The following is an 11,090-nucleotide window of genomic DNA, read 5'->3' as shown; positions in this document are numbered from 1 at the left end:
CTTCTCCAGGCAGAACAATCCAAATTCTGCCAGCCTTTCCTCATAGGAGATGTACTGCATCCCTTTAATCACCTTGATGGCCTCCTCTAGACTCAGTGCAACAGGTCCATGTCCTTCCTGTGCTGAGGAACTTTGTTTTTTGGGAGGATTTCTCTCTATCTGCAGCCTATGTAGGGCCACATCTCAGAGAAGAGACACCAAAGCACATACAGGATTAGGGCCTATGGCACTGAGAACCCTGTGCTTTTTCTTACACATAGTTCTGTTGTATAAAATGCTCAGTAGGTTGTTTTCCTTCTGCAATAAAAAGAGCCAGTGGTGTTTGTTTTTGTTCCCCTCATTCCCTCTTTCCCTGCTCCAGGAAAGCTCTCGCAGCTCTGCCTCATGGGCTGGCAGGAAATTTGAGGCGGCAGTAAGCTGTGCTGGGACCACCCCCAGACATTTCCTCCTGCTCATGCAGGAGACTATTTAATTGAGGGCAGTACCTCCCTACGCAGGGGAGTGATTTTTTGCCTCCTTTCCTCCCCTTTTGGACCAGCTCCCCACAATGAAGATGCTGCTCCTGATCTCTCTGCTCTCCGCTGCCCTGCTCGCCAGCGCAGCTCCTCCAACGTGCTACTCCAGGGTGCTGTCCCTGAGCAAGGAAATCACTGAGTCCTTCAAGGAGCTGCAGACCTCCAAAACTGTGGTGAGTCCACCTAAAAGCTGCTCCTGCACAGACACTGCAGGTTGCCACTTTTGAGGCAGGTTTCTCTCCAAACAAAACCCCGACGGGTCTTTCCTCTTTCCCGCAGGACTCGTGCGTGCAGGCGCTGCCCAGGCTCTACTTGGACATACACGTAAGTTTGCACTCTCCTTCCTTACTGCTGTGCAGGAAAAGCAGTTAATGAAAAGTGAGAATAACTCTCAATGTGATACCCCAGAGGAGGGATTTAAAAAGGATTTTTAAAAGTTTAATTAACTAGATAGATGAGTGACCGAAAAAAGCAAATCTCAGTCTGAACCTTATTAAAATCCCTATGGACTTACTGAGATATTACTTGATTAAAAAATTTTAAAATTAGGAAATAAATATTTTTAAGTTATTACCATGTGCACACAATTTATTTACTGTGAAAGAGCCTTCCCAGAAGTTAAATAAGTGCAAAAATCTTTGAATAATAGTGTAAAAGAAGAAATGTAGAATTAACTTTCTTCACTTAAATCTATTTCATTTTGTACCCTGAGAGGGTTTTGGCATCTAGTTTTAATAAAAAGCAATACAGGAATACCTTGCTGGCTTTTTCTGTTTTAAATAGCTACTTGTTGAATACAGAAAGAAAAAGTGTGCCTGAGGATACAGAAGTGTGATACTGAGAAAAAAAAAAAGCAATAGTTGTCTCTCAGCTAAGAGAAAATAACCTGCACACACAGTTAGTGTCATAGTGCTCTTCAGTGGGATATCTGATACATTTTGTTTGTTTTGCCAGTGTCCAACAGAGTAAATAAACAATAGGAAACATCAGACAAAACAAAATTCTGACATATTTTTCCATAAGCAACTACATCAAGGCTTGTAATTCAGGATGCTCTAAATGCCAATTCCAGAGCTGCCAGTGTCTCACATTATGGCAAAGACCAAGAAATGTGATTCTAGTGCCTCAGCTTCCCTGGCTTTAAAGCAAAAGCTGGGTTATTTATTTACCCACTTCACGAGGATGTTGTCAAATTCATGCTGTCTGTGGTTTATTTTGATAACACAAAGTCTGAGGTAAAAATTACTTAGAAAAAAATCAGGGCTGGTAGTCATGGCTTCTCCTATTGTACAGGAACAGAGGAATCAAGTCTGTGAAATCTTGATAATCTGTTCATCTGCTAAATCAGGTCCTCTCTAAAAAGTGAGACAGTGCATCTATTCTGTAGAATACTCCACCTACTATGGGAGCAGATTTTATTGTATCTGGTGCTGCTGCCTCCTAGAGCATGTGAGAAATAAGCTGGCAGACTAACACTGCATATATGCAATTTTCCAAACACTTATTTGCACCAAACATCTTCGCTATAAAATATTGATGATTAATTTGCCTGACTAAAGGTTGCATAGACTACATGTACATAGAAGCAGGAATTCAAGGTTCCCACACAGCTGTAAGAATTTTGGAAGAATTTTGGGCGAGAAGCATAAACCTGTGTTTGTGCAGGGTTACACAGACCTCTTTTGCATGCTTTGCAGAATTACTGTGTGTTGGCAAAACTCCGTGATTTTGTGGCCTACCCTGGCTGTGACAGAGTGGTTGAAGTGAATGAGCTGAAGGAAAAAGCCCGGAGCCTGTACACCATCTTGATCTCCTACTGCAGGAGGGTAGGTCAAGATGCATCAACAGGGACAGAGTGCCCAGTTTTAGCCCTGCCCTATCTCCACACTGTCCCCTGACCATCAAAACTGGATTTACTATCTTCTGCCTTCCTCCTTATAAACCTTAAAATCTTAACTTGTTTTCTCTCTCTCTTTTTTTTTTTTTTTTTTCTGTTTGGTTTGGTTTTTGTTTTGTTTTTGTTTCTCCAGGACCTGGTGTTCCTCACTGATGACTGTAATGCTCTGGAAATTCCTAATTCACCTCCCATTGAACACTCCATCACTGAGAGCTAAAAGACAGTTAACCCAAAAGTTATACCTGGGAAAGTTTCAAGGAGACCAAAAGTCAAAATATGTATATGCAGTCTATAACATTAACAAGTAAGGTCTTTTTCAAGCACACTAGCAATATAATCTCAGACCTACCCATTTTTCTCTGCCTTGGCAGGAAATGAATTGCATGCCTTGCATACCTACTGAGCTGCTAGGGAACCTACCATTAGGGAGCAGTTTTTTGTTTGGCAAGGTACAATATTTCAGCTTAGCCAAATGTATAAAGTATGTTTTGTTTAAACATCAGAGATTAGATTTTTTTATTTTTGCTCTTTTATGAATAGCTAGATTCATATATACATTCTCTCTTGACTTAGCTGTTTTTCATGTATTAGATGGGCATGGAAGGGACTATATTTGTTTTTCTTAGAATGTTTGATAGAGGAACTGTACTGGCAGATTTCTCTGCCTGTATAGCTCATATATATATATATATATCTTGATAGTTTTTGATGTCAGATTTGTGAGAATATAATAATAATTTGTGAGAAATGTCTCTGTGGAAAACAAAATAAAAACAATCTTCTAATCCAAGATGCTTGTGTTGCAATATATCTTTCAAGATCAAGCTGAAAGGTGTCATTCTTATAAACTTGCTTTTCACAGTCTCTTGGAAGTTGTTTTTCCCAGCATAACCTTTGTTTCCATAGCAATGGAAATGTCTGCATGATTTGACAATGTGTAAGTTTCCACTAGTAGAGTTTTTCTACACTACAAACAATTTGTTGAAATTAGTGATTTGTTTTTAATAGTATTTCTGGGTCGTAAGAATGTAAATTCTGAGCCAGAGGCTCAGAAAGGTTATTAAAATTTAAGACAGTTTTTTGATACATAAGCCATATAGTTAAGCTAGCAGAATTAATAAAACTTCCAGACAGGAATTCCAGAGGCATGGGTGTCTCCAGAACATGCAACACATGAGACCTTCACAACCAACAGCTCTTTGGTGCCAAGAATAGAAAATATCTTCCCCATGTTCTTGGAAGTAGCTGCTGCTACCTCAGAGAGTCCCTTCCTTCCCCCAGTGCAAGTAATTCCTCTCTCCCCAGAGTAATATTTGTTGAGCATTCATCTACAGCACTGCCAGCTCTGGTGCCTTGGTCAGTGGTCTCATCATGTTTTATAAAAGTCCCATCCTCCATAACTGGGTGTTTACACAACAATCACAGCTCCTCTCCTTGACATCCTGATGGTACAAATCAACATGTTTGTCAACTATTATGTAAATTAGTGAATAATAAGATTAATTCAGAGCAAAAAGTGTTTGGGGATGGTCAGGAAATATTTATTTTCTTTATTATGGAATCACCTTGCTTTGTTGAAACTATTAATCTAATTTTAGCTATAGAAAATGTTACTGTGCCTTTGAGTCATAGAATAAGGGTGGGAAAATCTGAGCCCAGGAGAGATGAAGGGGGAAGAAAAAAACGAGTGCTTTTCTTCCCAGTTTGTTTCAATTCTAAGTGTACATTCAAGGAATGTGCCTATCAGATTTTGTAATTCCCTCCTGAAGATTAAGTCCTTGTGTACTAACCCTACTAGTCCTTTAGATGAGCCATTCTGCCCACAGTGGTTTCATTCAGTGTCTCAATGAGCATCTGGTAGATACAGTAGGAACTCAGCAATCTAATCTAGTTCCCAGGCTGAACTCAAAAACGTGCAACAGCTCAGATAGTCTTATTGTCATGAAAATAATTGCTTAGTTTGCCATTCAGAAGAATCCTTTTCCCCCAGCCAACAGCCTCTGTACAAGACCCAACACACTCTGGAGATACCAATACCTATTTTTTATGGCCAACTCCTTCCACAACAGCCATATTCTGCAATAAGGGCACCTCTTGGCATGCTGGCAGGTAGCTCAATACCCACAGAAGGAGTGTGTAAGCACTGGCAGATCCCTGGATTAAGGAGAAACACAGGTAAAGTTGAACATTCAAATTTTTGATCCCACTAACCAGGGACTGAGACCCCTCCTGGGGAAGCAAGCAGTTCTGGGATAACATCAAATTCACATAACATAACATCAATCACTCCCATACAAGTACCAAAACCACATCACAGCCTCTGTTTTTCATATCTTTATACAAAGCCAGCCATGAAAGTGTGGTATGGTCACCATGGTGCTTACAAAGCTCACCCAGTGACTGGACAGTACACATGCTTGGAAACTGGCAGCAGAAGCTGTTAATTTTGGGCTGTTTTTTCCACCTCCAGATGTCACAGGTTTTAAACACTGGCCTGTTGTAAAGCTTGAATTTTGACTTGGAAAGCTTCAGAGCAAGGTGTGTTTCCTCTCCTGCAGAAGCCCTTACCACAGTGCCTAGAACCAGACCTTGGTCAGGTAACTGTGACACTTCTGTTTTACTTCCCAGAGACACACACTCTCTGAAATTGAGTATTTCATGAGAGCTTTGATGAAGGGTTATCCTGTTTCAGGCTGATTACTTCTGTGAAGAAAATGTAACCTAATTTATTTAGTACAAAATATCTTGCAAGAAGTCTTTGGAATTGGAAACAGCATAGAATTTGTTTTATTTGCACTGTTTTTGTTAGTAACTTTAGTTTTTTTGTGACTGACAGGGACACACTGTGCAGTACACTCACCATGGCTGCTCACCAGCAGCTCTGTTCTGCACTGGTACCTCCTAGTTCTGCAGAAGCTGCAAAAAGCAAGTTGGTGCTTTGAGGACAGCACATACTTGAATGGACTTTAAAAGCTTATCCCCATTTCCAGATGCTGTATATTTTATCCCCAGAATCAGGTTTTTCTGGTCTTTGTTGTGCTTTCACAAGTATATTCCCTATAGCTTATGCTGTGACTCTCTTTACATCTCATATGACATTTTTAATGGAAAGTGTGCTGAGAGCAAAGTTATTCTCTTTCAGTTCACAGTAAACTCCTGTCATTCAGACTGTCTTAATAAGATTTGTGATTAGATTAAACCTTCTTATGAACAATGTATTTTTCCAGCTTTCACAGTCCAGGGGCAAAAAAACCCCACTGGTAAAGAGATATAACCCACTTGTAATTTGACAAGAAAACATCCACCTCTCTCTTTCAGTACAACATTAAGTTTACCCTTTTTATGTCACCAGGTCTATAAGGAGCAGTAGAGCTATTCATGCAGCTGAGCATTTATTCCTGCAACACAGCAGTCCAGACTCATTAGGGCTCTGGCCAAGAGGGAGACTGTGGAGGGATTAAACAGGACATATTTGTTGTAATTTGCCAACTGGCATCTTGCCTAGTTATTGCAGAATACTACTATAAGCACATCATTAAGAAACTGCACTCAGTTTTTACAGTGATTAGGGAAGAATTGTAGAAAAACAAAGCATCTGTTCTGTTCTCTTGCCTGTTGAAGGTGGTTTGTTGGAGGAGCAGTCAATCCCAGGAATTGGTTTTCTTTTGCAGACTTCTCTGTCTCTGCAAGAAGCCTCACTCAAGACCTGTCCTAGGACTGCTAAACTCTCCCTTATGTAATATGGAATCCCAAGGTCTTGGGTACTGTCTTTGCAAAGCTATTAAAAATAACAATTTCCAATTTAGTCAAAAATTCATAGATCAATTTTATTAGAACCAGCTCTTTTCGCTTCTCCTTTTTTTTCAGTCAAGTGGGCTTAAGTAGGGACTCTGATCACTTAACTCCTCATATACTGGGTTTTCTGAAATCAGGAAGGATGGCAGACTTCAAACAAATTATTAGGTCATTCAAGGTGATGAGGTTCCACTGGATGGAATGTGATTTGCTAGTAATTAAAGTGGTACAAATATTAGGATATATTTTTCTCTTTTTTCCCCTTTTTTTTTTTTTTTTTTTTTTTTAAGGAAAGGAAAAGCATTAACACAGCATTGAGGAGGAATCTGATCTTTTAAGCTGTACACTTTGAGGAGAGCATTAGTTTGTCCAAACACCAGATTTGGGGGTGCCCTTTTGTCCATTGCACTGTTTCCAATGCTTGTGGTGTTTGTAGGTTGCCTTAAAAGGATGCTGACCTAGATTTTCCAAAAATTTGATACAATGCTGAAGTCTGGTAAATAATATCTTACAAATAAATATCTTACAAATATTTAACCACTGTACTTGGACCAGTACTTTTATCCACATTAAAATCCTCTAATTTTCGGAGTGTATGGCAGTGCAAGTGAAAATTACAAGGGACAAGCTCCAGCAACTTTATTTGTGCAATGTTTTGGGTTCACAATTCTCTTTTGCTATGGCCAGGAACCCTGTGCCATCCAGAGTAAACAAAGCAGTCAGCAAGGGAGCTCTTAGTAACCAAGTCAAAATTCAGAGACAATGTCCAGAGAAAGGTATATCTTATCATCAAGGGATTTTTCATAGTCTAAGTTTCCTCAGCATAGGGTAAATATTTATCATGGCATAAATAACATGGCAATAAACAGAAAACCTATCAAAATAGTTATCTTTCTAATGCAAATAACTATGTAGATATACATATATATATATATACCCTGAAATCTTGTTTCTTATTTACAGATCCATAATGAGAATGTGTTTAGACAGATAAGGGGATTTTGATGCCAAACAGATGTGGAGGAAAGAAAAAATTCTCCAAGTATGTTTTGCAATAGATTGAAATATATTTACATTACTTCATTAATATTCAAATCTTACAGAAGAAAAAACCAAAGTCATAGAACAAAAAAGAAACTCGAGATCTCCTACTGCATCCCTTGAGCCCAAGACTTGCCTGGTATCACAGTTCTTATCTGATAGCTGTTGGCTGAAAGACTTTATGGAACAGTTGATCTAGAAAGCCTTCAGAAGTTCAAATCAATCCATTCCAGACTCCCTCTTGTTACAAAGTTTTACCAGGAACCAAATTTACCCTCTCAGAATTTAAACCCTTTGATTTCAGATTTATTCAGCATGAAAATTGGGCTTGGATTGTTATGTCTTGTCTTTGCAACAGATGTTAATTGAAAGACTTCTGTCTCTCTCTCCCTATTCTACAAATAAAATTCTTTCAGTCTTCCTTCATTGATCAGATGTCTAGCAAATAATTATTGTTGCCTTTTTTCTGTCTTTATTCAATTGTTTCACATCTTATTTGGAGCCCAGCGTCTGGCATTAAATAAGACATCTGACTGAGGCTTTAACAATGTCAAGTAGTGTAGAAAAAAAGATCTATTGGTATTGCCATGAAAACAAAATGAAAAACTATCTCCAAGTATTTGGAGACAATGTTTCACTTTTTAATTTAAATATTAAGGTGAATATAAAAAGTTAGAGTACAAGTTGTGTTTGCTGTTCCATAAAAAGTAAAATGTTTGGGGGAAAACAGACAAACAAAAGGAATGGATAATGAAGTGCAAAGGCTGCTCCTTTTGCTGTCCTGTCCTAACTAGTAAACACTTGCCTTCCTAATCAGAGTGCTGCAGCCAAGCTGCTCCTTGGCTGTGGTCTCTGGTCAATGCCATCCCCTAGAGCAAATCCAAAACTTGTTTGGAAGACTTTTGTGTGACATCTGCCCCAGGTCAAAACTGTGCCCAGAACTGTTATAACAATTTCCAACTATAGCCAAGCATGTTTCAATACCTGCAATGTTCCTGACACTGAGCAAATAAATAAAAGACTGATTTTGGAGCACAGTGTTTCGGTTGCTGTCCTGGGAGAAGAGCTGTGCTTTTCAAATTGTTAATGCTCTTCATATTCTTGTTGAGTTCAAGCACAAACTCTGAAGTAGTGCAGGGAACAGACCCCAGACCTTCCCAGTCTCCTGATGACTTTTTCATTGGATAAGTACCAGATAAATGAGTTATTCCTACAGAGAGGAATAGCAATAATGAAGCAATAATGTCATTTTTAGCAAACCAAGGTCAGACAGAACACTAATGACTTAGAAAGGGAAAAAAATGCTATTTGAACATCACCACCTTTTTTGTTTGTTTGTTATTCACTGTTTAATACAGAGGCATCTTTTTCTGCAGTTGTAGAATTTAAACTTTTTTCCCCACTGTGAGTTCTCTCAGGTCCATAAGTGCTTGGCTGTTCCTGTCTTTTCATGACAGCTAGACATCCAGAAGATGTGGGCTTGGAAAGTATGTCATGTATCAAAAGTTTTTCCTTAATCAGGACACAGAGGTCAGGTCAAGGCAGTAAAGAAATACACTCAGGCTATTCTATAGCTCCTCCTTCCAGTGAATAGTTCACCAGCCATACATCTGGGAATTATTTGTATTTGATGTCCCAAAGAACAGTCTCTTTAATTGCTGTGAAGTATACTGCTTGCCTCAGTGTCCTCCTCTGAAATTTTAATAGTGAGCCATAATTGATTTTCAATTTCTTCTTTTTTTTTTTTTATAAGACCTGCAAACTCAGTCCTGGACTAAAGCATGTCATGAGTACCTTTTGTTCAGCCTTTACACTCACCAGATTGTACAGCCTGGGCCTGACCACATCCAGCTGGTGCAGCTCAGAGCTGGGAAAGCTCCACCTTTCTCCACTTTCTTCTTTTATTCCCTTCAAACACTCCTATCTCTTTTGCATTAAGTATCTGAATGAGTAATGATGAAGAAGTCCTAGGAGTCTGTGTCCTGAGCTTTCCTAAGCTTGTACAGATACTAGGAGAAGTCTATGGCCGAATTACTTGCAGCATGGGGTTCACATGTCCTCCCTGAAATTCTCTGCATTAGAGGTGAAATGTCAAAAAGTGATACAAGAGAAAGAAAGAAGATACAGCATCACTGCTTGCAGGGAAAGGACCACTGGGAAAATTCCACCATGGCCAAAGAGAACACACAGAAGATCAGAGACACGTTTTCCCCCCTCTCCCAAACCCCAGCTCACTACTCAGCACTTGTGAGAACAAATGGGCTTATCCAATTGCCTGAAATAAACTTGACATAAACCTTGTCATTTTGCTGTGACTCACAGAGTCAAAAATTTTCAGCAGATCCTAAAGGTCATTTGGTGATTTTGGCTGAACAGAGAGCAGACAGTGGGGATGGGAATAAAGAAAAATCAGGCAAAAATAGCCTTCCTCCTTGTTTTTTTCAAAGAAGCATACTTAAATTTCCACAAAACTGTTCCTCAATCAGTGCAAATTCATCAGTCTTGCTCCAGTCTCCTGTAATAGCATTTTATCACTTATGTCCTCATAAAGCAGGCTTATGCAGAAGAGAAATTATGCAAATAAAATCATTTCTAATCATCACTGTCTTCAAAGGAGGGCAACAAAAAGTTGCTCTCAAAAAAATCTATTGATAAGGATAATTATGTTATTAGGCTTTCTCAGTCATCTCTTCTTTCACACAGTAATTGCTTTCAACTTATAATTTTTTATCAGCATGACATAAAAATTTGGATAGAGGTGTAAACAGGTGAAGAAAACATCATGAAGTGTTTTATTTACATTAATTACACTTCATAATACCTCTGACAATTCAGAAAGAGATTATTAAGTTCAGGCATTGAGGCTTCTGAATAGACTGCTTATTTTGTTATTTAAATGTGGTTTTGAGGATGTGTGTATGAACAGTGTAGCACAAACAGCTAGCCTAGATTCAGACAGCAAACTGATGACAGTGACAAAAATAAAACAGATGTCTTTTGAGCTTCCTCCTCCAGCACTCTGAGCAGTGACTCCAGTCCATGTCCTCACACAGTCTGGGTGTGGCTCACAACCAGCATTTTACATGGCAATCAAATAAATTGCTATTTTATTGTTCTTGGCAAGCTTTTGACCAAAGCTAGGTTTGTAGTACAAATTTAAAACGTCTTTTTATTACATGTGCTAGAATCAGCCTGAAGAAATATTTCCTCCATTTTAAAACTATTGTCAAGCCAAAGAAAGGTCAGCCTATTCTCTGTAATACTCTCACAGTGACTGGCATGGGACTCGTGATATTGAAAAACAAAGACCTGATAGTCACAGCAAAATGTACTTTACAAATTGTTTTTTGGAAAGAGCATAACCCAGAATTCAGCAGCAAACAATAACTTCAGAACACCCATGGATTTCTAAAAAAAAAAAAAAAAAGTTGGAATCCTGAAGAACAATAACAAACTGTTTAAACTGGATCACTAAAAGCACAGTGATTCATTATTAATCTCTTCAAAAGCCAATTCTGTACTGAGATTATATGATATAAGTGTCTCCATAAACGTGGCATCTTTAGAGTCAGACATCAAGATAAGCCCCACACCACTTCTCTCCTTTACCTGGGCAATCAAATGCAATTTCACACAATGCCACTGTACAGCTGATTAAAGTCAGGAATCCAGTCAGGATCAGGATTGACAAATCCAACTAAAAAATTAGGGAAAGGAATCAACACATACAAGACGTGTTAACTATATTATTTTAAGTTAAATAATATTTAGTGTTGTATCTAATAATATTTAGTGTCTAGTATTGTAAGTATGATTTGTACTGACTGTAATGATATGTTACT

General features: G+C 38.6%; 1 protein-coding gene across 1 annotated transcript; it reads left to right on the top strand.

Moving 5' to 3' along the window:
- Positions 1-499: 499 nt before the first annotated feature.
- Positions 500-3,200, top strand: CYTL1 (cytokine like 1). The gene is made up of 4 exons (XM_056489919.1): positions 500-688; positions 795-839; positions 2,213-2,341; positions 2,546-3,200. Exons 1-4 carry the CDS (start codon positions 548-550, stop codon positions 2,627-2,629), a joined length of 399 nt encoding a protein of 132 aa, XP_056345894.1. The 5' UTR covers positions 500-547; the 3' UTR covers positions 2,630-3,200.
- Positions 3,201-11,090: the final 7,890 nt, after the last annotated feature.

This window comes from Oenanthe melanoleuca, chromosome 4, assembly GCF_029582105.1.
Source record: "Oenanthe melanoleuca isolate GR-GAL-2019-014 chromosome 4, OMel1.0, whole genome shotgun sequence".
NCBI classification, from domain to species: Eukaryota; Metazoa; Chordata; class Aves; order Passeriformes; family Muscicapidae; genus Oenanthe; species Oenanthe melanoleuca.
This window is presented reverse-complemented; position numbering and strand designations above follow the sequence as displayed.